This window comes from Protomyctophum bolini (assembly GCF_963924005.1).
Source record: "Protomyctophum bolini genome assembly, chromosome: 18".
NCBI lineage: Eukaryota > Metazoa > Chordata > Actinopteri > Myctophiformes > Myctophidae > Protomyctophum > Protomyctophum bolini.
In genome coordinates, this window is record NC_137879.1 from 33022152 (window position 1) to 33048006 (window position 25855).

At 42.8% G+C, this 25855-nt stretch overlaps 2 protein-coding genes across 2 annotated transcripts; one reads left to right on the forward strand and one right to left on the reverse strand.

The window, feature by feature from the left end:
* The first annotated feature begins 1599 nt into the window (after positions 1 to 1599).
* Positions 1600 to 4233, forward strand: mrpl58 (mitochondrial ribosomal protein L58). Its single transcript, XM_080789803.1, has 6 exons — positions 1600 to 2029; positions 2364 to 2388; positions 2513 to 2572; positions 3126 to 3208; positions 3824 to 3993; positions 4086 to 4233. The coding sequence occupies exons 1-6, from the start codon at positions 1892 to 1894 to the stop codon at positions 4168 to 4170; spliced, it is 561 nt and encodes a 186-aa protein (XP_080645929.1). The 5' UTR covers positions 1600 to 1891; the 3' UTR covers positions 4171 to 4233.
* Positions 4234 to 9450: 5217 nt separating this feature from the next.
* Positions 9451 to 25189, reverse strand: LOC308333492 (cerebellar degeneration-related protein 2-like). The gene is made up of 6 exons (XM_080789937.1): positions 24746 to 25189; positions 16512 to 16624; positions 15016 to 15164; positions 14566 to 14730; positions 13657 to 13864; positions 9451 to 13192 (listed from the first exon to the last, which is right to left on the reverse strand). Exons 1-6 carry the CDS (start codon positions 24825 to 24827, stop codon positions 12425 to 12427), a joined length of 1485 nt encoding a protein of 494 aa, XP_080646063.1. The 5' UTR covers positions 24828 to 25189; the 3' UTR covers positions 9451 to 12424.
* Positions 25190 to 25855: the final 666 nt, after the last annotated feature.

Below are 25855 nucleotides of genomic sequence, written 5' to 3' on the forward strand. Positions count from 1 at the left end.
CCGATTTATAAATTGAACACATTTATGTGACGACGGACTTCCTAACCAGGAGAATAGATTTATTCTGTCCATGATCGTGACATGAGTAGTTAACGTTTATAACGAGTTAATGAGCCTGTTCAACTAAGCTACTACCACCAGACTCAACACGGAAATTGGGTATTGGCTGCTGCAGTGGATGTCATGCAGCTTAGAATTCTTAGATTTAAGTGGGGGAAATGTTGACTTGACATTCAGAGCTGGAATGAAATTGCAGTTGCAAGGTAGTGTAGGTGGAGGCTAAGCCCCCCCCTCAAAACAAGCCCAATTGACTGACTTCTATGTAAACCAAGATTCATTAGCCCCCTCTAAATAGCCAGCACCCCCATAACACCCCCAGTCACAATTTTCTGGAGCCGTCGTTTAGTGTAACATGCTAGTACTACTGCTGTTACTCTGTTATAACGCAGTTATAACACTCTTATTTGTGTGTTTAAAAATATTGCTTTAAAAGTAATCAGATCGAGCCCCAGTGGCCTAATGGATAAGGCACTGGCCTCCTAAGCCAGGGATTGTGGGTTCGAGTCCCATCTGGGGTGATAGTTTTTCACCCAGTCTGGAGTGACACTCTCACATAGTAAAGCATACCATGGAAATACAGAGAGGTTTCCAAATACAATATAAGCTGATAGCAACACTCACTTGACTCTATCAGAAGCGAAGAGGGCCTAGAGCTATTTCACCCCTATTTCAGACCCATTCATCCCCACTATCAATAACACACATAGAACATGCATCTTGTATCATTTTGTGCATAGACGGTCAGATAGTGTTGATGGTCATCGGTTAGACTAGTAATGGAAATTCTGGAATTATACTTTAGTTTAGTACACTGACCATCACATTCACATCGCAGGTATCAAATATGCTTACATAGATGAGTGATACGATACACCACAGACCACATACTGGGCCAAGCAGATAAATGTCATAAATATATGAATACCGGTATATAGAATATGTTAATGAAAGAAAAACTCCCTCACACTGTCCTCAAATGCAAGAAAGATATTCACTAGGTTATCTTAAGGTTGTTAAGAAATTCTACCACCAAAAGCAAACCTTGACATTCTGCAAAGTGAAAACCAGTCTGTCTTGTTAAGCATACATTGCATTATTATGGCATACATGTTGTTTATTACCAAACAGATTGGTCAAAATACTGTACAAAATCACGTTCATGGATAACATCTTTAATTTGATACTGAAGTCAAACTTTGCCCCAAATCTGGAGATGACTCACTGACGTCATAGTACAAACGTCATAGATTGAGCGCATACGTCCTTCTTGTTGTGGTTTAATGTTTATATTAAAAAATATCTATAAAATCGGGTGAATTGGTTCCATGGTGTAATGGTTAGCACTCTGGACTCTGAATCCAGCGATCCGAGTTCAAATCTCGGTGGAACCTGACTTTATGTATTTTTAATAGTATAATTCTATTCCGGTGCTTTGTTATTATTTTAACAGCTCAAACAGCGTTTGTAAAAATGTGGATAGTTGGAGAACGCCCCCCAATAGGAAACGCCCCCTTTCTGACTCTGGAGGGTTGCGTCACGCTTTGATCACGTGATCATTTAAAATCCAAGACAGCGTTACGACAACTCCATTCACTAATCACTTCATGGGGCCAGTCTCTTCTACACAACCAGAAGTTTACGGAATGCATTGGGGTCTATGGGCTCGCGCGAGTACATGAACCACGTGACCAGGCTGTTCTCTGCCCCTCAATCTCGTAACTCTGTTTTACTCTAGTATACTGTAAGGTTTTACTCTATGCCCCGGTGGAGGTTCGGGGGAGGGTACTTAACCCTGACAACAACAACTGCTTGGCGAGTCGATTGATTCAACATGGCGACGTCCATGTGTATAAACAGATTGATTAATTTTCAAGTAAATCAAACGTGTGAAAGAAACACTCTGATCAGACGTTGCATCTATCTAAGTGTGGTTTGGTACAGAAACCGAGGAACACAAGATACGCATGAGGTACCAATCTGTGAACGATATATGGCAGAAGAAGCTACAATTGCCTAGCTACAGCTGCTACACACAATAATTAATGTGCAGACAGTAACAACTGTTTTAGGCATGTAACCTTGCCTGTAATTCTTTGGCTATTTAGAAGTGTATTTGTACGTCTCTAACAAGTCACAAGTGTAATGCTTTATTGGTGTTTGGGTCATCCACTCACAGTTAACAGTCTTTGTATTGAGTTGTGCTTGAAATGTACTGTAATTCTGCAAACTGTTAATAGCCTACATATGTCAATCAATCAACGTGAAGCAACTGTTTAATTTTTCACTGTCTGTCTTTATCCTAGGATGCCCAAGTTCACATTCCAGTTGGTAAATATAAACACATCTTTTGTTTTGACAACATATTGTACTTTCATAGTAAGAACATTTGATTTCAGTCAGTTGCGTCTTCCAATAGTCTGCTAATGTACTCCTCTCATTCTGGGTTAATTAGATCGGCTAACAGTATGTTACAGCCGAAGCAGTGGTCCAGGGGGTCAGCATGTCAATAAAGGTAATTGTTTCTGTTGCCTGGCAGATATTAGCAGTACAGTATTATCCCAATCAAAACTAACTAATTGGCTAATTGATAAATGGTAATTTACTGGAATCACACTGTGAAACTATTACTAATATACACACAGAAAGACATGAAATGTAAAATGTTACTGTTTCCTGATACAATTCCCACTAAAGTAGCATGGTATGTCCCCTAGATGGCGATAGACATCCACAAATTATAGTCCTTCTGGATACAAATGGGTACTAAGTTCTGCTACTGTAGTTATTGAATAACTGGCTATATCATCTGGCTATTTAGTCCACATGAATTGAATAGTGGGACCAGTGGGAGATACCGTAGTCATGGTAGATATGGGAATTTGGCTTGAAATGAGGTTGAGGTTGATGGGAAAGGATCTCTGAATGAATACTAAAGGGCCAGGCCCACCTGAAGTTCTGAATGAGTGTACAATTGTCTAGGGCTCTAGGCTTATCTTTCAATAAAACCTGTCGGTATAAATGCACAAGAAAAACCATGTCCCTCTCTTTCTCTTCCCATTACATAGTCAACACAAAAGCACAGGTGCGATTCCATGTGAAATCAGCAGACTGGATTGCAGAAGATGTCAGACAAAAAATCCTTGAAAAGGTTTGTATTGAAATATGACAAACTATTTACAAGCTACATTCAACACCCTATATACACGTATATGCCAATGTCACCATTGAACCTTCTGTTATGTGGATCAGGCTTTTAGCGAAAGTCAAGTCTGCTGTAACCTTTAATGATTTTGAACATCTTATACATGCTTTTATCTCAACCCGACTTGACTACTGTAATATGTCTGTCTGTCACAACTACAGTTAGTCCAAAATGCGGCCGCTTCAACTTGAAACTGAAACTGATCGACAAATTGCAAAATGAGTGAGAATCAGTTCACTGCTCGTCTCAAGTTGAGGTTATTAAAATAAATGACAGAACACTTTCGGTCAGGCTGCAGACACTAATATTGGCCATCACCTAAATCTGCTGTTCTATTACACCACTACAACTGTGAGAGGAAGCATTTGATTGCAGTATTTAATTAGGTAGGCCTCTTCATGTCTAAGAATTATGTTGGTTCTTATAGAAGGCTATAACAATGTATCAAATAGTATGAATTGCACTAACATGACAGTGAGCAACAGTCTGCAGACTTTGCACTTTTGCATTCAAAGCAGAGTATTTATGCAATATCAAAAATAATTCTGCATTTCTTGCCAGAACAAGACGCGTATCAACAAGGCAGGGGAGCTGCTGGTGACCTCAGAGCTAAGTAGGAGTCAGCAGCGTAACCTTGGGGACTGCATAAGGAAGATCTCTGACATTATAGCTGAAGCCAGTGAAAAGCCATATGAACCAACTGCAGAAGAAACAGCCATTAGAGAATCCAGGTATTGGTACAAGAAGCGCAATTTTGGTACTATTTGGCTAAACTGGTGGTGAACACGTTTGTTGTAATATGGACATGTCTGCTGTGCTACAGGCTTGACAAGAGCAACAAGGAGCGGCTGAAACAGAAGAAGATGCTTTCAACAATCAAGCAGAGCAGACGAGTGGATTTTGACTGAATTATTTTGAGTTGTTCGTTTTATTTATATTCATTTTTGTATAATGTATTAAACTTTAATAATACTGCAGTTCAGTTTGATATAATTTTGTACCGCTGAATACATTCTTTGACATAAATCAAGTTTGACGAAAGTGTCCATCACGGGCCGGCACAGTGAGTACACTTTGTTTGGACATTCATTACCTGCCCTAATTACTGTAGGAGCTAAAAACACAGCATAGGTAGGCAGGGGTATCAATGATGGGAAGGGAATCCATCAAAAAGCATTTATGGCATTGAAAGACGGGTCTTAATGGCATTTAAGTTAACAACGGGACAGGAAATACTTGTAAGACTGAAATAAAAGTAACAAATCAAATCTGAAGATGAAAGTAAAATAAATGTAGTAGACGTAGGCCAACGTACAGACTGACGGGAATAGCGGTGTGCATGGGGTGAGCTGTGGCGTCATCAGCTTGTGTACCACAGCACCTCAAAAGGTCCTTAAAACAAGGCTCCAGACTCTCCAAAACAAACTGGTCAGGCTACTACTTTGCCTAACTCCCAGAACCCACCTCACCCCTGCCCACTTTGACAGGCTGGAATGGCTTAGGGACAGGGTTGACGACAGTACAGCATCTTGCAATGGTCTGGTCCACAAGATTCGATATACCACCAAGATACCCATGTACCTGTTTAAATACTTCCTTAATGTCAACTAAGTCCACAACCACAACACCAGAGGGAGTTCAACAAACCATGTGCAACCCAGATTCGGCACATACAAGGGACTATAAATTCATTTAGTTACTATGCCACCAAAATGTGGAACGCCCTGGCTACCAACAGTCATTAAGACATGCAAATCCTATGTCTCCTTCAAAACCACTCAAGGGCACCTACGGACGGCTGCAATTCGAAACTGGCCCCGTACAATCTGAATCCCCCACCCACCCCTTTTCCCACTGACTGTTTTTCCCCTTTTTACCTCCTCTGATTTCCTATATTTGTACTCTCTAAATGTTATGATGAATTGAACATGGTGGACCCTATTGTAAACAAGTGTCAAAACAGCTACAGGCTCATTTTAACAGCATTGCTGTTTTTAACAAAAAGGAATGTAGGGCTGCTTGGACCACTCACTGTCTGCACACATACTGTACAGGCCAGGACTTCCTTGCAAAGAGATTTTCTAAATATTAAATTGTGAAATAATATAAATTAAAAAATATATATGTCTGAGCCACGTCAGGAATTGGAAACAACAAAGATTTTATCCCCCCACATAAGAGAATAAAACGTTGCAGGAGAATGCTGGAAAGTGGAAACACCAGCATTCACACATATATAATTAAAAGATATACATGTCTGAGCCACAGCAGGAATTGGAAACTACAAAGATTTTATCCCCTAGCCTAGGAGAATAAAACTTTGCAGGAGAATGCTGGAAACACCAGCATTCACACATATATAATTTAAAAATATATATATGGCTCTGAGCCACGGCAGGAATTGGAAACAACAAAGATTTTATCCCCCCACATAGGAGAATGCTGGAAACACCAGGAGAACAGAGCGCTGCAGCAGGACATTAGAGAAGTGGCAAACACAGAGAACACAAAGAACTGGGTTTATATAGACACGGGGATAACCAGACACAGGTGAACACAGCCGGCAATCAACACAGGAATTGGCTCTAGGGACGACACCGGTGAACGGGGGAGTATAGTTGCAAAAGTCGATGCTTTCTATTTCTACTGATGTATACACTACAAAAAACAATACTAGCATTGGATCAAAACGATCTGTATTTAATCGAGTCTGACTTTTGACTAAGGAAATTTCAGACGGCTTCTACCAAATAATTTTCCATTGGCATTTATACGCCTGACATCTGTGAGCGGGTATTCGGCGAGAGTCTACCGGCAGTCCGGCGCACATAATATGACATTTTCTTACTTCTTTGACAGATTAACACATAATAGAAACAAAGAAATAATGGAAATTGTAAAACTAGCAGAGGATGGTTTCGATCCATCGACCTCTGGGTTATGGGCCCAGCACGCTTCCGCTGCGCCACTCTGCTGCATATGACGTTCTCAATTATTAGACACTTTCACATAATAGAAGCGGGGGCAAAACCAAAAAAAAATCGCAAAATTAGCAGAGGATGGTTTCGATCCATCGACCTCTGGGTTATGGGCCCAGCACGCTTCCGCTGCGCCACTCTGCTGTATACATGCCGAGCTCTTCTGTTTGCTATTTATTGTAATCCTCCATTAATCATGAGTTTTTGACGTATAGAATTTGTTACGTTGTTGGTCACGCAGTTGTTAATAGTCATCGTTAGTTAAGTAGCCTACAGTTCATACACGTATTCACTATTCAGTGTTGAGTACAAAATAAATCCACGGCCGTGAATGCCCATCGTGAATTTAAGGTAGCATTCGTTGCCAAGCTAGCTACTGCCAAGCTAATAATGAATCTGAAGAAGACATATCGGTCATAATAAACTCATAATGAAATGACCGTCTTGGGGTTAGTTCAAAATAGTCTTTGCCGGTTCCGCTCTCGGTGTTCGTATGCATCTTGTATCAAGGCTACGCCTGCCGCAGCAAAAGACGACCACGAAGGGACTCGAACCCTCAATCTTCTGATCCGAAGTCAGACGCCTTATCCATTAGGCCACGCGGTCTGGGTGCATTGACGGTGGTGGAGTCCGGTATTTAAAAGTATCAATTATCAAGGTTTATTTCTATTATAGTTAATGTTTACACTTTACAGTTTTGTAAAAGGCCATAGCATTGCCTACTGCCATAAAATAGTACCACTTTTGTTTTGTTTTGTTGTCTTTTTCTACTACAACGTTGGAGGCAGAGCCGTCTAGATGAGGGACTGAGGGTCTGTGTACTGTAAGGCAAGCTGTGTGATTTTGTCCCGATATATATATATATTTTTTGAAATACCGGTACTTAACTTTTATATGGATGTGATGTCGATCAGAGCGTGCTGAAACCTTGCCAAATATAGATGATTCCACGTAGGGGTGACCTGCAGCCATTACTGAGGTCCGTGTAAATTCAGCACTGATTAGCTACACCTGGCCAACAGGGCACTGAGAGTGGCTGGGTTCTTTGGGCTGGATCCAGGCTAGACGACCCCACCAGCCACCAGGAGTTCTGTTCCATTCTCAGAATCCCACTCATGTGAAACAAATCAAAATCATTCAGTTTGGTAGGTTATCCTTATCCCTGATATTATTGTTTTGAATTGTGCAGTGTTTTACCTTTCAAATTCAGGGTCTCAGCTCTCCTCCAGTTAGTTGGTCAAGTTCAACATATTGGCCACAAGCAAACAGATAGATAGTCCTATATATTGAATAATATAGCGGTCAAGAGGTGCACTAACACATCCAAACACTTTGAGGGGTGCTGCCGTGCTGGATCAAAAAAGTACTCAGCCTTGAAAAGTACTCATACTGGCTGGATCAGGATGATGGTATACAGCGCACTTTCATGGTCCAAACCTAAAGGATGAACCGCTGCTGTCTGAATGTCGTGGTAACCCTACCCCGCTCCGTGAAGCATCAAGCATGCATGACGGACGAGGACTAACTTGCTCCAATGCTCCTGCATTAAGCCGGGCCAAACCACACCAGAGGGTCGCCAGACTCGCCATGCAACTCCTTGCAACATGCAACTACTTGCAACCATTATTCCCAATTAATGGCAGTTGCAAGGAGTTGCATGGTGTGTTTTGTTTTGCTGCAAGGAGTTGCAAGTAGTTGCAAGGAGTTGAAACTGGGCAATCTTGGGCAAAGACTGTAAAAAATAGGGTTTGGGCCAATTGACCAAAAATGTCCCAACAATAATTGCACAATCTATGTCTAATGGGCAGATTTCCATGAAATTTACATTTCCGTTGGGGTTACCAGTGTTGGGCATCGTTACTTTCTAAAGTAACGTCGTTAGGTTACTGGATTACTGCCCATGAAAAGAATCCCTTACCGTTACAGATTACCTTCTGAGAAAAGTAACAAGTTAGATTATTTTCCGTTATCAGACAATTAAAACCCATTTTTTTTATGCTTGCGCAAGTTGGTTACATTGTATTAGCCCTACTGCCTACCGTCAATGCGCCGCATTATCACGGCCCGGTTAAAAACGAGAATGATACACACCATGAACTGACCATAGACAATATCCCCTTTACAGCTCTCTTTATTAACGAATATAAATCGCCACAATCGCCAGCCTATACACGTAGGACTGGACAGAAAGAGCTATAGTGCAGAGAGTACAGACAATACCAGACTAGGCTGTTGCGCTGCGCTCTGATGCCCTCTCCACGCCGCGCACCATGGCCCATGAACAACAATAACAACTCCACGTGGACCCACGACGACCCACGTATGAATTAGATAGTTTATAAGAAATGGCACGGCGGCCATCCTTGCAGGCAGTGACAGTAACATAATGAGAATCCTGTAGGCTGTGTAACCTGTTCATTTTGGGGGGCATCATCAACAACAGCCTGTTGATGATGAATGATACTATGAAACTTAACAATTAATGTACTAGTACTCACCTAATGACGCCAACACGGAGGATATACCATGTTTGACGTAATTCCAAAGTGTTTAGCCTACATTGTTTAAGTCATAGACGCATGCGGTTTTTTTTTCTTTGGCTAAAAGCATGTTGTTTTTATTATTCCACCACCCGGCAGTGCCGGCCCTTCTAGTCGACTGTCATGGTAGCTGGCTAGCCTACAACCGAAATAACTTCCTCTTCCTCTTCAAAATAAAATCTACTTGTAACAATACTTTTATTTCTTAAGTGAACTAGAGGATGTAGTAGACGCAGGATGTATAGTACATGGTATAGTGGGTTTGGAAGGATAAATCACACAGAAGGCAGGAGAAATAAACTCCGCAGACAAATCTTGCCAACAGAATGAACAGGGACACATTATAGTAACGGGATTACTTTGTTGGAAATGTAACTAAGGAACTAACTACTAAATTGCAAAACTAACAAGTTACTTTATTCCGTTACCAATAAAAGTAGTCCCTTACACGCCGTTATTAATAGCGCCGTTACACCCAACACTGGGGGTTACCTTTCAAGAGAGGCATTTGTTTTTGCCCTAATGTGATCTATCTGATCAACATGAAGTCAAATGATCTCCAAAGTCATATCAATGTCGGTCTACTGTATAGAGAACTTTGCTTCATGTCATCAAAAGTCTTAATCCAACACTTCTGTGTGAGATTTAAACACAACACAAGAGGCATAAATAATATCAATGCTTTATTAACATAGCTCAGTGATGAAGAGAGCTAACATACTGTATGACCAATCGTTGATGCCAGTATTCTATTAACTAATAATACACACGTTTGAACCGGATGATATACGTAAGTAAAACAAATTAGGTTCAATCTAAGAATATGTTAGTGACATTCGCATACAGGCACCAAAACAAAAATAATAAAACGTTATTTAGAACAATGTTATAACATTCACACACAAATAAATAGATAACTATACAAGTCTTCATATGCAAAAGATGACATTTTCAAGTGCAATAGGTAAGACATTGCAGCACATAAACCTATAAGAGCCATTATATTAAAAGACTGAGATAACAGGCTCATGGGGTTTGGCATCATTTACTCCAATGGCTTGATGTATACTGTTCCTCACTCCTTGTCACATAAGACTGTGGTGCCACTGCCTACATACATACATTACTGTCATACTATTACAAGTGACTCAACAACGCAACATATTATCAACAGTTTGATTTGTTGAATCTGGCATGTGGGTGTTGGTTTCCTGTGAACTCAACTCTACACACAACAGTCCTAGTCCGGAGCTAGGACTGAACTTTGTTTCAACAGTTAAGACAGTTCACTTCATCACAAGTCCCCCAGTCAGAATGCGTTGAGAGACCCTGAGAGAAAACAAAAGGATTCTTGGACTTTCCAAACGGCAATAAAATCCATTCTCTACTTAACTTACATTTCACATTACCACACATCACACTACGCTTGAAGCATACATACGCTATGTCCTCAAACGGTTTTACTGCAGAATTAGATATAAAATATGCAACATTCATATTAAGAAAGTTCTAAATCTTTAATTTACCCAAGAAAAAGGCATAGGTACATACTGTACTGTCTATAGTGGAAAAAAGGTGCAATACGGTTGCAGGTTTGTTAGTTTTATATCATACTGTTATAGAAAGGCTCAAGCTAGAATCCTTATATGGCATAAGGGTGACAATTCTGTTATATGTCCCTCTATAATTAGAGAAAAAATATCTGCAAACGGCATTTTGACCTCTAAGCTCCTCTTTCTCAGGAACTATCCATATTTACTGTACGTTCCCAAGCCTTTCCTTGTCTTCATAAAACGGCCAGTAGATTATGTTTTGACCATTATTATCACAATCACAGTTATGCCTGGTTATGTTTATTTATTCATTTTTTGGTTTTGTTTATTAGAGGTGAGGCAGCAAAGTACACCTCCTTTCCCAACAGCGTAAACGGCTTATACTGTATGTGGTCGTTTCAGAACAAAAGACAATAAAAATACACTTAAATAAGCAACATATCTATTTCACAGCCTTTAGCATTTAATATGCTCTTGCATGAGTGTTCGTAATACCTAGGGCACAGAAAAGGCAACAATCTCCAGAGATTGTTTGCGGCATCTTTATACAAAGATAGAGGACAGCAGCTTTTGTTCTGCTAGCAGTTAGTGGGTTTATCATTCCGCGACATTGAGGACTCAATGAGACAGGACATTTTGAGAAATAAGAAATAATCTTCTCCCCAGCGTCATACTTAAATGTAATTTTACTTGCCTGCCTTGATTATATAGAATTGCTACTCATGAATGTTGATAACAACTCCTGCACAGTGGCCTAATGGTGATATGCTCCCTTTAGAGTGAAGTAGCATGACACTGAGAATTTCACAGTGGAAGGATAAAGTTCCTTATTCAAACATTATTTCCACAACTGTAAGTGCATAAATAGGATTGTGGATGCCTAAATAACATTAACTTACTTAATCCTCTATTGCATTTGAGCACTGGGTTTCTAAGTACGGTGAGGCATCCCTAAAATATAAAATACAGTATCAAGGTCACACACGGGCACGCACGCACACACAGAGCAAAGAGCAGTGCGCCATAGTAGCAACATGCTCCAGGCAAAAGGTCGTTGACGATTTATAATTAGAAAATGTAATTTTATAGATATACTGATATACCAGTTTCTGAATTATTAGCCACTCCAGCTCACTCTTGAAGATGGTTGAGAAGAGTGGAGACTAACTGAACTATATACTGTAACTGTATGCCGTAATGGATTGATTATATAGATCTCAACAATGTCACGTTCCTGTTTTAATCTCAGATAGACAAATTTAATCCATGTTCTTTAGCGGATGCACATTTCTAGAGGCAGGTTTAACCATTAAATGATTTTGGTGCAGTGTGATGGTGTGAGAGGCATACGGCTGTTATCTTCTTGGCTGTATCTTGTTAATGTCGTTAGTATAGCTGTAAGTCACAATTGCTCTAAGTGTTGTTTTGTAGCAAAATGCAACTGACAATTAACATAGTTCTTAGGTAAGGATAGGCAGAGAGTACATGTTCAATTGATGCAATTGGTGCCACATCTAAAGGTGCAAAATTTGATTGCTGTTTATGTCTTATAATTAGGGCTGAATTTAATTGTAGTCATTTAAATTAATTTCATGCTAATTGGATTCTACCTTATTTGACTATCTTATTAGACACGGCCCATAAAGCATTTTTTTGAGCTGCCATTGCCTTTCGGCATGCATTTCTATATGAGAAAGCCATCCTCTTCCCAGCACCGTTCGTTTTAGTGCTTTCGGCAGCTCGTGTCAATTTTGACAAAATGCTCTGGGCACCTCGAGTATAAAACAGTTCAACATTTGGAGAGGAGCGCCACTCGTCAATGCCGGGACAAAAAACGATGAACAGACGTGACAGAGAGAAGGGAGGTTGATTACAGCTGCGCAACCACACACCAAATCATCTGATCGATCCTAGCAACAATAATTTGGAAAGGCTCTGGGTTCACATTTCATCATCATCATTTTTGACATCCAAAGCGCAAAAAAGGGGGAAAAAACACAGCCTCTAACAGTGCTCCATTTCAGTCAGGGAAAAACTCAAACTATGAACAAAACAAAGCAATCCCATAGCAACTCTCAAAACCCCAGGTGATTATTGTTTACTAGATTTGCCAAACTTGCTAGATTTGCTCGTTTTAGAAGCTTTGGTAGCTTTGATGTCAGTCTTGGTCTTCTGGATACGAGAAAAGATCTCTTTAAAAAGGGCTTTGTACTCTGGAGTATTCTGGCCCAGTCGCTTATCCACAGCCTCCACCTGTTTGCTGATGCTCTCGATGGCCTCCGGGGTGGAGGGGGACAGGGTGGGGGTGGGAGGAGGCGCCGGCGTGGGGCCCATGGCACAGTCTTTCATGGAGGGGTCTCTGGAGACGGGCCGAGAGGTCTGTACCCCGGTGTGACAAATGCCCTCCTCGTGGCGCCTACATTTCCCCAGCAACTCCTCGTACTTCTCCAGTAAGGCGTGGTACTGCTCGTCCACCTCCCTGAGTATGGACATCCCCCTCTTCCTCACGCTGTTGGCGTGGATAGCGTAGCTCCCCCTCCGGCGGCCCGAGGCGTCGCGCGCCACGATGGCGTTGAGCGCCGTGTCGCTGCAGCTCTTCCTCACCGGGCTGGACGTGGGCAGGGCCTCCCCGCCCACTCCCCCGCCGCCTTCCGTCTCCTCCCTCACCCCTCCGCCCGTCTCCGCCCCCTCCGCCTCCAGGAAGGTGTCCGTCTCCGGGGTGTTGTTGAGGAGGTTCTGCGTGAACGCCAGGCCGTCGTCCTCGCCGCTCAGGAGGAACGTCCGCGCGCGCCGCAGCTGCTGCAGCTCCTGGAGCTCTACCTCCAGCTCGCGCACCCTCACCTGGCAGCTCTCAGCGTCCTGCCGGGGAGAGAAACATTTATTAAAGCAACAAAACAATCCCACGACTGAAACATACTGTGCAATTTGTGAAACGGTGTGAAAGGAGCCCACCTAGCGCCGTTTCCTAAACAATTAACACATAATGTTTTTGTTTTTAAAAGCTGTTTTAGTATTTCTTCACCCAGCCAACCGGGTGAGGAAATCACAGATTGAGGCTTTAACCATTGCTTTTATATGAAAAGCAAATTAGGCACGATTCGGTTTTTATGGAAGTTGCTTCTGAACATATTGATAGCTTGACCACTTCAAGTGCTCTAATCTTAAAATAACAACAGAAAATTGCAGTAAAGGCATGCTGGCGTCTATGGAATCCAAATGATCAGTCGACGCGACTGAGGACATGTATATGTTGTCACATCATGTGACGTGTCACATTTGGGTACGGCGTATTAAGTATTCATTGGAGCTTGAGGCCTATATACCTGCACCCTTTTCTCCAGGCGAGAGAACTCCCCCAGGAGAAGGTGGCACTCCTTCTCCGCTCCCTCCCTGCGTCCCCTCTCTGCCCGCACAGCTGAGCGCAGAGCTGACACCGCCTCCCTCAGTCGCTCGTTCTCTTCCTCGACTGGCGGGCGCTTTGCTTCCACAGAGAAACTCTCAGCTCGGCCCACCACAAACCCATCCTCGTAACTGAAAGAATTACGCACGCGTCGCACACAGACACACACACACACACACACACACACACACACACACACACAGACACACACACACACACACACACAATGTTAGCTAGTCTTTTTCAAGGCCGCAAGGTCTTTCTTCGGTGAGATCCATTTTTGGACAAAAATGCCTGACTGTACATTGTGCATTTATGTTGCCTAATAAAATATTCAATCAATCAATACTAAACAAGGTACTCATTATTAATACTAGTAGTAGTATTTTATACAATATTTATCCTTTTTTATTTTTTATTTTTTTTATATAAGTCCCACGATTTTGTAACCCATTTTTCACCCCTGTGTAAATTATCTAATGTGATCCTGGGCTCTACACACCCTCCGCTAACCTAGTCCCCATATATGGGGGACATGGGGAGAGCAACGGTCTTGAACTCATGCTTCCTTCATGCCTGAGTGTCCAAGTTGCTCCTTTACACCTGACAGGGGGGAGTTTCCCTGGTTGGACGTAGCGCGTGGTTATTCCAACCAGTTCCTTTCCCCTCCATCAGGCGCCCCGGCTGGCCAGGGGGAGGCAGTTTAGAGACCAGGATTACTGCATGTTTTTTGTGAGGGCACCTACCCTAGGGGACATTTATCCTTTCTTTAATCACAATTCACTTCACCATATTGTATGATTTTAAAACCATAAAATAGTGTCACCCTGACCTGGGTGCTGTACAAAGCTCCCTCAGGCAAGGGAAGGAGTGAATGGTTTTGCGGCGTTCCCTCTTCTCCCTCTTCACACGGAGCTGTTCCATGGAGCGAAGCTGCTCCACCTGCCCTGAGAGAGACTCCACGTGGGTCTGCAGAGTCTCAATGGTCCCTGTCAACCTGTCAGACACAGGAAGAGAATGGGTTAGGAGTGACAGCGCATGGTTGCATGGTTGCACTTTTTAGCCTGTGACACAAAAGAGTTATAATTAGTTGTTTATTAGATAATTAGATGTTTTGAAATAAAAATAATTGTTGTAGGAAAATGAGGAAGAAAGGAAGAATGGAACGTGGGAAGGAAAAGACAGAGGGAAGTAGGGAAATAAAAACAAGAAAGAGAGAGAGGTTTACAAAGAAAGAAAGAAAGAAAGAAAGGATTTGGAGCGTGCTCCTGGTGTCTGTCACCTCTCGATCTTGTGCTGTGAGGTCTTGCTGTCGGTCACCAGTGTGCGGTTGGTGAGTTCCAGTTCCCTGGCGGTGCTATCCAACTGCTCGTACACTTTGGCATGCTGCTCATTCATGTCCCGCAAAACGTCCAGCTGCTTCGACAGGTACTGGAGGGCACAAATGAACATAAATGTATTTGTTGTGATTTTGGTCCCTCATGAGTCTCTCTTTGGTCCCTCATGAGTCTCCCTCTAAACCAAAGGGGTGGCGGGTGAGGATCAGCTGAGTGAGTCGCACGTGCGGAGAACATGTGTCAACACCAGGACGCATTGCACTTACATTCTAGTTTATTAGACACACACACACACACAGAGAAACTGTGGCTGTATGACGTGCCTATAGCAGATATGGAAACGAGGACAAGAACAGAATGAGCAGGAACAGAGCACACGTCTCATATCATTGTCCGTCTCTCTGATACAGTAGTGGACAGTCATCATATCATGGATATCAATATGCTTACGTAGATGAGTGTTTCGCCACTGAGCCAAGCATAAACAGTATTGACTTGTCAAACTGACTAAACTGCACATAATGCACAATGCACATACACACAGTGACCACACATTCATTTGATTTTGATATTGACGGGGATGCCAGGTTGACACTAAAGTGGTAAATCATATACAACACGCACCTTACACAGGCAGGCCCTCACATGCATGGGGCTTATACAGGAGACACCTCCTTTGTGTCCCGAGTCTAACTCTCATTTCTCTCTCATTTCAGTTAATAGTATTGTTTAAAATCAACCACATGAACCCTACTGTCTCTATATTGATCATATCAAGCGAAGATTCTGTGAAAACAGTTGATCTACACAAGCTGACAATGCAATACGCTTTTGCCAAGTACAGACCCTTGGGGGATCCTGGTCAATGAAGTTGAAGTGGTTTAATGGCTTATCGTCAGTGAGGAGGGAGGGGAATGTGTTTCCTTTTCCTGCATCTCTTGATTGAATATTTTTTTCCCCCCTACACTGATTCTCAGTTTCCATTAGACAACTCATTACCTGGCTTACAACTTGTTTGTTGCTGTTTGGCCAAATGCTCAGACTACTGGGCGGCTCATTTTAATACTTTAGCTATTGAAAAATAGCAGATCTACAAGCTCATAGTGCGGCACCGAGTGCCGCACTACGAGCTTGTAGGTCTGCTATTTTTGAGAAATCATGAAAATGTGGCGCAAATCTTTGTATCAATATTCTTTCAGAGCGAACGTTTTTTAACTCAAATCTTTGCTTCTGGGTGGTCCCTGGAACTACATATTTTCAGATGGGGGTCGGCGGTCAATTGCATTATATTTTTTGGGGGTCCTTGACATGAAAATGTTTGAGAACGACTGACATAGAAACATGGGGTTTTTCAGAAAACTGTCAGGATTTAGAAGGCATTTGTAGAATCGTTTCCCAGGTTTAATGCCGGCCCGCCGGTAAGATTGTCATCCGTCCATACCTCGATCTCCTGCACTTGCTCTTCATTAGTGATGTACATCTGCTGTAGGGAGTCCTCCAGCTCCTTGTTCCTCTCCAGCAATGTCTTGCCCAGCTCGGCCGCCAGGTGGAGGTCTGGACAAAAAGGGAGCCGAGACGGAGAGCGCGAGAGAGAGAGAGAAGGAGACATTGAAGATACATTGATGGGAATGGCAGTGATACCAGAGAGCCAAGGGGCCAAGATATAGAAGCACATTTCAACAACAAGGCAATTGAAAGTGCTTTACACAAAACATTAAGACTCAGTAAGACTCATTACAAATGACGATTACAAACAGTTATTTAGGAATTCAGAAAAAAAAGAAAAAAAAGAAAAACTAAAAACAGGCAAATAAGAGAATTCAATTTCAGTGCAGAATGAAAATGAAAAACCTCAGGAAAAGGCAGTGGCAAACAGAACAGTCTTCAGCTTTGATTTCAAAGAACTTGATACAGATGTGACAAGAGACAAACTGTCCGCCCCTTACAACAATGAATACCTACCCCCCCCCCCCCCCCCCCTGAGACAGAGTGGTATAGATACTTAGATGTAAGAGGAAAAGGAGGACTAGAGGGAAGATTGAATTAGACTGAGAGAGGATGGTGGATGAACAATCGCAAGGATGGAGGATGAACAATCGCAAGGATGGAGATGAAAAGCGACATTTAGGAGTTCATTATACACAAAGTGGTGCAGTGGCTTTTCTTATCTAGGCTATCTGGAGGTACAGTAGAGGTCTGGTATAATGTATGCGCTCAAAATTAATGGAGCCCATTGGTCTACTTTGGGAAAGGTTATTAAAAAGGTGTCTGTCAGGACGGGTACGGCACTTTATTTTAGTCTGGAATTAAGCAGGACAGCTACAGGGAGAGAAAGAAAGAGAGCTGTATCCAGAGAGAGAGCATCCACAGTGCATCCCCCATTGCAGACGCTGTATGAAGGTCAATGATGTGTGCCAAGATAATTTGATGAAGAGGAGAGCCCACCTCGCCAATGAGATGAGATGAGATGAGATTCAATTTATTGTCAATGTACAGTACAAGTACAGCACAGCGATCAGGACCAAAATAGTTGGAGATTCATAAAGCATTCCAGTCAGTGAGCTGCTCCTCGCAGCTCGCTCACAATAAGGTCAGGGGGAAAACATCCAATGTGCCTCAGATATATGTGCAATATGCGTGTAATAGAAGATGAAGATGAAAAATATATATTACGTAAAGAATAAAGGTAAAAAATGACCTCTTTCTTTTACAGACCAGTCCCATTTGCACTGCTTTGCGTTCAAAGAAAGGTTGAAAAGAAAGAAAGTACCGGTACCAACAGTGTTCCACAAAATAATTATATAATTATAATGAACAATTATAGAATCATACCATCAAATCAAATTATGGACTTTGTGTGCCGCAGGATGTACATTTTTCCTTCTTCTTTTTGCGATGCATAAAAAATAGGTATCGAGTATCATTATTTATACTATTATTGTGCCCCCCAAAGATAAATAAATAATATATATTGCATACAGTATACATTATACATCACACACACACACACACACACACACACACACTCCACAGCGTCGGCCGGGGGTCGTAAAACAATGGAAGCACTTAAGAGAGCAGCCGTTGCTTCGCTCTTTATTGCCTTAATTTGTGCTTCCAAGTCATTGCAGGCCGAACTGGATGCTGAGTCACTCTAGTCTCCGCTCAGCACTGACAGGTATCTGTGCGGTGTGTACATATTTTGCTGGGTCTGATGACTCAGCAAGATGTGAACCGAAACAGAAAGGGAGACGGGGCTGCAGCTGCAGCTGCAAAAGCCAATAAGGTCGTCACGCTGAGAGAGACCAGTGTCTGTCTTCAGCGATCAATACAGCGATCACTGGGAGTGATTCCAGAGTCAGACGTTGATTGCTTTCGTTAAACGCTGACCTCTGACCCAACCGTGCATTTGCATCAGGGGCCTAAACATGAAATAGCATGCAAGTCAGCAGCAAACAATATGCCAGTCAGCAGCAAACAAGCATTTATACTGTACTGTACTACCTGTATACACACTTGATGTTATCCAGGGGTTGATAAGGTCTCGGGGGCACACGTACAAGTCATGTTCTACTTGCCCAAAGGTCATGTCCACTTTACAAACCGTAATAGGTACAATTTCAAATTAACCTTTTTCTTTTTCTTTGTTCAATTTACTTTTCTGACGTTCGAAATGGACATACCTCAATAATAATATGCATGCCAAATATCTCAATAGCTATACAATATGACTTATTTTACTATGACTAATTTTCCACAGACTGTTTGTTGCCCAATGCCCATCGTCGGGCAACCTGAAAGCAAACTCCACCGGCCCGAACGTTTTGTTCACTTTCCACGTGCAGTCGGGCAACCGTTAGTGTCGACTAAACCCGTTATTCCTCATCATAGGCTTTCCCACCACATTGCCTGCACAGATAGACACTAGGGGGTGCTAGAGCACCACCTGCCCTTGCCCTGTAATATATTATTTATGCCCCAACATCTATAAATCTCACCCTATTAAGGCAACTGGCCGGTTCCACGAGCTGCACAAGGTGTCCTTTTTTCACTTGAGCGCCACCTGCCCCTCTAAATGTCTGTGCACGCCACTGCGCCTCTTCCTGTCTTTGCTCAATTAAACATGTGTACTGAGCAGTGAGAATACTACAGCATAGCATGCTGCTGTTCACAGCTGCTGCACATGGGCTAATTCACAGGCTTGCTTCCGCACTGACAGCTTAATTAATTCCCGTGTGGGTTTGGCCACACACAGGTAGGCTACAAATGAACGCAGCAATCCGTAGAGTTAGGCTTGGTTTATATGCCGTTACACAGAGGTGTGGTGCAAGAACTGCTGATCTACTAGCCAGTACAACGCATAGCAGTATGACGCGCTGTGGGCTTGTAGATCTGCTTTTTTCGGTGGCGCACAACTATAAATGCTAGAGTTGTCAATGGTGTGTCTGTCTAGCCAATCTAGCCATCCCTATCTCCTATTGACCAGCCAGTGAGAAGAGGTATGTGGAAATGAAACTGATAGGCTTCATTTTCAATGTCTCTTTCACAAGTGATTTATGTTTTTGTCTTAGTTCTTCTTGGCACATGGCTCACCAATAATTAGTTATTCTTTCATAACAAGCGATTTTCTTTCTCCCACCTCCAACACAAGAATGGGTTCGGTATAGTTCTAAAATCAACTGTTCTTCTGTTATTCACCATATGGGGTTGAATAAGGCTCACAGCTTCAATGTAAAGCTGTGTACTGAGTTGTACAGCCATGTTACTCACCGAAAATAACTGATTTTGAATGCCTTTTTTTTTACAGTTGAAAATCAATTATTTTCAGCGAGCAACATCATCATATGACCAAGTATAAATTAGGCTTAAGACAGCACTGGAGACACTGCTAGAAATGTCAATGCTTAATAGAAACACGACACTCTGTGCTTGTCTTATTTCTGATGTAATGATGCCTTACAAGCCGGCACAGCTGTGGCTTTTACAGCCACTTGGATGGTGTTGCTCCCATAAATTATCTGTTTTCCTCGAGAAAAAAAAGAGAAACTGAATTACATAACAAGCAGAGAATGTGTACCGCTTTGGCTGAGGTCTGCCGACAACTGACCACCAAACCCCTCTCTAAAGCTAAGGGCGGGTTTGAAAACTCCCAAACCAGACAAAACCAATAAAACACGGACAACCACAAACAGCGTCTGTATTCAGAGTTCATCTATGAAGATTAGTATACTGGGATATATCTTTTGCAGAGAACAGGTTTACTCAATATCCCCTCACTTCAGGGACAACATAAACTAGGGAGAGGGAAAGATAGGAGAAGGCTGGGCTAGAGGACTGAAATTGAAAGTGAAGAGATAAATGTTTAAAGTTCCCCTCAGTATAGTAACCACATGAACCCTAGCGTCGCTATTCTGTGCAATGTCAAATTGACAAACACAAACAGCGTCTGTATTCAGAGTTCTGTCTCTCTATCTATGATGATTAGTATACTGGGATATATCTTTTGCAGAGATAAAAACAGGTTTACTCAATATCCCTATTCTGTGCCGTGTCAAATTGACGACTAGCATTCAGCAAAATAGGCAAATCCACAAGCTCACAATGTGTCAGCTATTGTCGGCAGTGAGATTTGGTGTAGAGTTAGTAAAAAGGGAGGGGACCAAGTACAGACCCCTGGAGGACCCCGGTCCAAAAGGTATATACTGTAGGTTTGAAATGGTTAACCATGCAATGCTGGCCACCAGCCATTCACAGTCTGCTTATCTTAACTCTGTGTTGTAGCCCAAGGAGGACGACATTGTCATTTGTCATCGTCATCTCAGGGTCAGTGCCTGTACATCTTCTGCATGTTTTAATAAACAATGTATACAGTAATGCACATGCAATCTAAAAAATGCTTTTGTGCACTGAGCACACACAACGTTGCTGCATGTGTAAGCAGGCCAATCTGTGCCCCCTATTCCTGCATGCATGTGGAATACCGGTACACATAGTGATCTTCTCAAGCAAAGCAGCACAGGAGTTGTTTTGTGGTAGGTGCGTGTCTCTCCTGTGAATCATTGGAATGTGGAAGAAAACATTCCATTTCCTGTCCCCTGACCTGATCTGTGCGACAGACCCACTCTGAGAGAGCAAACACAGTCAAGTTTATAGTGCTAGTGTCTTCAAGTGGCGCAAGCACGTTATAGCCTGTAATAAGAGTAGACTGCCCTGGAAGCTACTCATTAGATTAAGCCTTGATATCCAGTGGGTCCTAGCTAGCCTCCTGTCTCAGCTGGTCTACTCTGGGCACATATTTGCGTCTTGGACTAACGCCATTACAGGCTCTGGCTGACTAACAAAGGGCTTGAACAAAGAAGCATCCCATTCACACGTTTACTTTGCACCCTTTTTAGTCTCTTGACTCTTTTTGTTTCAGTATCGGAAAGACGGAAACACAAGTACATCGGCAAACATACTCCCACTTCAGACTTCACATCATTCAACATTCCACGTTTCACATCTGCTGAATTTCCAGGACACGGATGCAGGATAGTTTTTTCTTTCCTTCCAGTGAGCTTTGTTCGCCCAGTGATCCTAACATCAGGGTAACTGGAAGGCTCACCCCAAAACATGCTCGCCCCCATTTCTTTTGCGGACCCCTCGCCCCCCAACGGTTAATGTATTTGTTTCACTGAGGATAAGGTTATAGAAATAAGTTTAGGGTTAGGCAGGTTAGGGGTTAGGGTTAAGTTTAGGAATAAGGTTTAGGTTTGGCAGCGTTTTACTTATAGGTTACATTTAGGGATAAGGTGCAGACTGTTCAGAGGTTGTCGCATTTGCTCCAAAGCGACTGCGTTTTGGGACAAGCGTTTTGGTATTCCACCTCAGTGGTTCCTCTGCAGCTAAAAGGTACAGTAATACAATGCCAGTGGTGTCTCTCTTTCTGATGGAGTCATCGCACCTGGCAGTGTCACACGTCTGGCGGTGTGTTGCACAGCCAGTCAGCACTTTAAACCCTGAACCATATACCCTATACTCGACACTGTGGGCAACTGGCAGCCCGGGGGCCACATGCGGCCCCCACCTTCACTTAATGCGGCCCGCAATACTGATATAGTATTGATTTCAGCTGTTACAATTCCAAATCCAGCTTTAATTACTCCATGACTAGTATTACATGACTAGTACTTAATGACTAGTATTAAAATGTTATTGTCTTTTTGTGTCCAATGTAGTTATGTTAACAGTTCATAAAGTACTGAGAAAACTGCCTTTCTTCTTCTTTTTTTTCAAACTTGACTACAGTAGCGGTGGTCTCAAAAACATAAGGGAAACTTTGACAGAAAAAGACTCGCTCACCGTATAGAAAATAGAAGTAAAACTCCTTAGACTGAGACTTTTTTCTTTTATTGTATCATGCTCATAAAGTGCTCTGTGCTCAAAGTGCAATTAAAAAGCAGCGTTTTAATTGCACTTTGAGCACAGAGCACTTTATGAGCATGATAAAAGAAAAGACATTTTATTTTCTTAAGTCTCAGTCTAAGGAGTTTTACTTCCAGTTCATAAGGTTAACATAACTATAACTACATTTGAAATTCAATAAAAAAAGGTAACTTTTCAGGTTTTCAATTCAGATATAGCAAAAATAGCTGATCTACAAGCAATGCGACGCGTTTTGAGCTTGTAGATCGGCTATTTTTGCTACGACAGTAATATGCACTGTGGCCCTGTGGAGTGAGTGTGGAAATATTTTGGCCCTCGCCATCGTCAAAGTTGCCCCCCCCCCCCCCTGACCTAGGGGGTCAGGACTCGGGAGTCCTCTCCTCTGTGGAACAAGCTGGTCAGGAAAGGGGCAGTGCAACATTGAGATGGATGAACAGAAAAGCAGGACAAATTGTTCTTCAATATGCAAGAATGCAGTCCTTTCTAGTGCTGTCTATTTCACACGCATATCTCTCACAAGATATGTTGTATCTGTACCTCTCTCCACTGTCATTTTGCAAATGATACAGTGAAGAAGAATACCAATGCCATGTGCCATGCTAGTTGTGTGCATGTGTGTGCGACGTGCGTGTGCGTGTGTATGTGTGTGTGTGTGTGTGTGTGTGTGTGTGTGTGTGTGTGTGTGTGTGTGTGTGTGTGTGTGTGTGTGTGTGTGTGTGTGTGTGTGTGTGTCTCGGCATCAGCTCATTGCACCAAGCTGGTTGTGTAATAACTGCTTTGGCACGGACTAGGTGATAGATTAAGAAGGCAGGAGATGACAATTGGTGGTGCAAAGGGAGAGGCGGTGTTATGTGTGGGTGATTCTGTCATTTTTCTTTCTTCTATTCATCTCAAATGTTTCAGAGAAATGGCTGCTCGCATGGGAGCAGACTGGCTGTGTACTAGTACCACACATATTTCACTCTGGTTGCAGATAATGTAAACCTTTAAACACCAAAAGACCACCTGAATACGGAAACATATAACTACCTTTCTAAAGAGCATTATGACATTTATATTCAGGGTGTTTCTGTTGTTTAGGACGGAAGGAAATGACTCGTGCCGTAGGCTATAAATATAAACCTATTATCAGGACACACTCAGGATGAGGTGAGTGGCTAAACACTATACCAATGCCATCCAATGGAGTCGAGAACTCCAAGAACTCCAGATATTTAAGCAACCAATACCAAACAACAACTGCATCCGACTTGCAGTTATGCCATGGTAGGTGGGCTTAATGGAGAGAGTTACTATCTGAGTTTCAGGGTAGACACCGTTTTTTGAGTACTCCTATAGACAGCTATGTGTGTCCCTGGCTGGCTGGGTCTGTCCCTGCCTGGCTGGCTGGCTGGGTCTGTCCGAGCACGAAATAGCCTTTGGTTAGTTTTCACAACCAAGTGTCACTGTTGCGCAGCCTAACACATATAACACATATTAACTGTATATATGATGATTTGGGGTGTTACAGTACAGCACAGTACAGTACAGTACAGTACAGTACAGTACAGTACAGTACAGTACAGTACAGTACAGTACAGTACAGTACAGTACAGTACAGTACAGGGACCCCCACACGGTAACTCTGTCATTTCTTGACCATTTCGGATGCGGGCGGCTCATCGGAACCGGGCCGGCATCCTGGCCGCGTTCCTGTGGGCCTGGAACTTCCAAGGACCCCCCCCGGGGAATCCCACACAGAGTTGAACCACTCCCTTCACACGGGTGTGATTTTAATTAGTCAAATAGAATAGGCCTACTTCCATGTACACTTGTAAAGTGTATAGCTTTTATTCCAAAATGCAAGGCTTAAGTAAACTTCATTATAAGACTTGAGTCCCGTTATTTGCCGAGGGTTCTTTGTGCTTGATAGTTTACCAAGTTTAATAAGCAAAGTTATAGACTACTTCAAACAGATCGAATACATATTTTTGATCACTTCGAAAGAAAGCTGTCCTCCCGTTGTCGGAACCGTGACAAATCTACTGGTTGCTGGCAACTAAGCTGTCAAAGTGGCCTAGCTTGTGCATTATATGATACAAAAAAAAGTACATGCAAATTAAAAGCAAATTGTGTGTAGGTGACATCATAGCTCTTGCATGAAAAAGACCTTTGTGCAGAAGAGAAGAGCTGCGCTCACCCAGCTCAGCCAGCTGGGATGCTGCATGCAGAGGGCCGTGCGTGTAGAGGGTGTGAGGAGGGTGTTTTGCTTACCCTGCTCGAGATCGTGCTGGTCGTACCATGGCTCTTCCTCTTCGGTCACGAATTCTTCCATTCTCCCTGAGCTTAGCAACATGGATCATGAGCCACCTCCACAACACCGCCTGAAGCCTGCCCGCGATGAACTGCAGGATCGAACACGCGCTCTCTCTCTCTCGCGTCTCGCCCTCTCTCTCCGTGTGTGTGTGTGTGTGTGTGTGTGTGTGTGTGTGCGTTCGCGCGCGCGTGTGCGCGCCCCGGACGCCGCGTCCTCACATGCACAAGGAGGATGTTGTACAGTCAGTATGACGTCTGCTGCCTAAACAAAAGACATCCAGTTTGGTCCTCTCTTAGCACCCGGCGACGAAAAACGGACGCCCTCCCCTATAGTAGTCTCCTTATTATAATATCGAAACACAAATCCACTTTATGGGCGCCTTTTGCACGCAGTCTCCACACCCACTGGGCCTGATTCTTCAACGCGTTTACGCTGATATAATGACGTGAAGCTAGCGGAAAGGCATTTACGTGGATTTCCCACATTAATTTGGAATTCATGGAAATGGCCGTGAACTTGACGCTCACGTAGGTTGGTCGGAAACTCCGTAAAATCCCACGGGACCTCTTTAGGTGGCGGACGAATTTACGGATATATTCAGAAGGCTTTAGTCTTCATGCTGAATCAATAAATAGTTCCCAAATCACAGATAAAATATGTAGGCATGTGTCCCGACCCTATAACATTGTTCAGCACATAAAAAAATGATATATAAAACTTGCACTTGTATGCCTATGCATGCATTCTAGAGGCAAGTCCCATAAGGAAACTGCCCCTGCAAGCGACACATTTTTATTTATTTATTAGGATATTTCTATAGCATGCGCGATTGCGCTGCTCACTTGACAGCCTTCTCTAGGCTACTCGCAGTGCAACGTACGTGTTGTGAGCTTGTAGATCGGCTCCCGTGGACTCACGCTGCATGTTAAAAAACAAACTCACAATTATAATAAGAACATAGGCCTACACTTATCTGCATTCTGCACTGTACGAATCCAACATTGTTTAGTGTGTGTTAGTGTTATTTAGTGAGTCAGTTCTCTGACTGTCGGTGTGTGTGTGTGTGT

Coding starts and splice junctions, on each gene's coding strand:
- LOC308333492 (XM_080789937.1), bottom strand. CDS start 24,827: ATGTTGCTAAGCTCAGGGAGAATGGAAGAATTCGTGACCGAAGAGGAA. Junction 16,625..24,745: donor CCAGCACGATCTCGAGCAGG/GTAAGCAAAACA, acceptor CTTTTTGTCCAG/ACCTCCACCTGGCGGCCGAG. Junction 13,865..14,565: donor GAGCTTTGTACAGCACCCAG/GTCAGGGTGACA, acceptor TAATTCTTTCAG/TTACGAGGATGGGTTTGTGG.
- mrpl58 (XM_080789803.1), top strand. CDS start 1,892: ATGGCGACGTCCATGTGTATAAACAGATTGATTAATTTTCAAGTAAAT. Junction 3,209..3,823: donor GACAAAAAATCCTTGAAAAG/GTTTGTATTGAA, acceptor ATTTCTTGCCAG/AACAAGACGCGTATCAACAA. Junction 3,994..4,085: donor ACAGCCATTAGAGAATCCAG/GTATTGGTACAA, acceptor GCTGTGCTACAG/GCTTGACAAGAGCAACAAGG.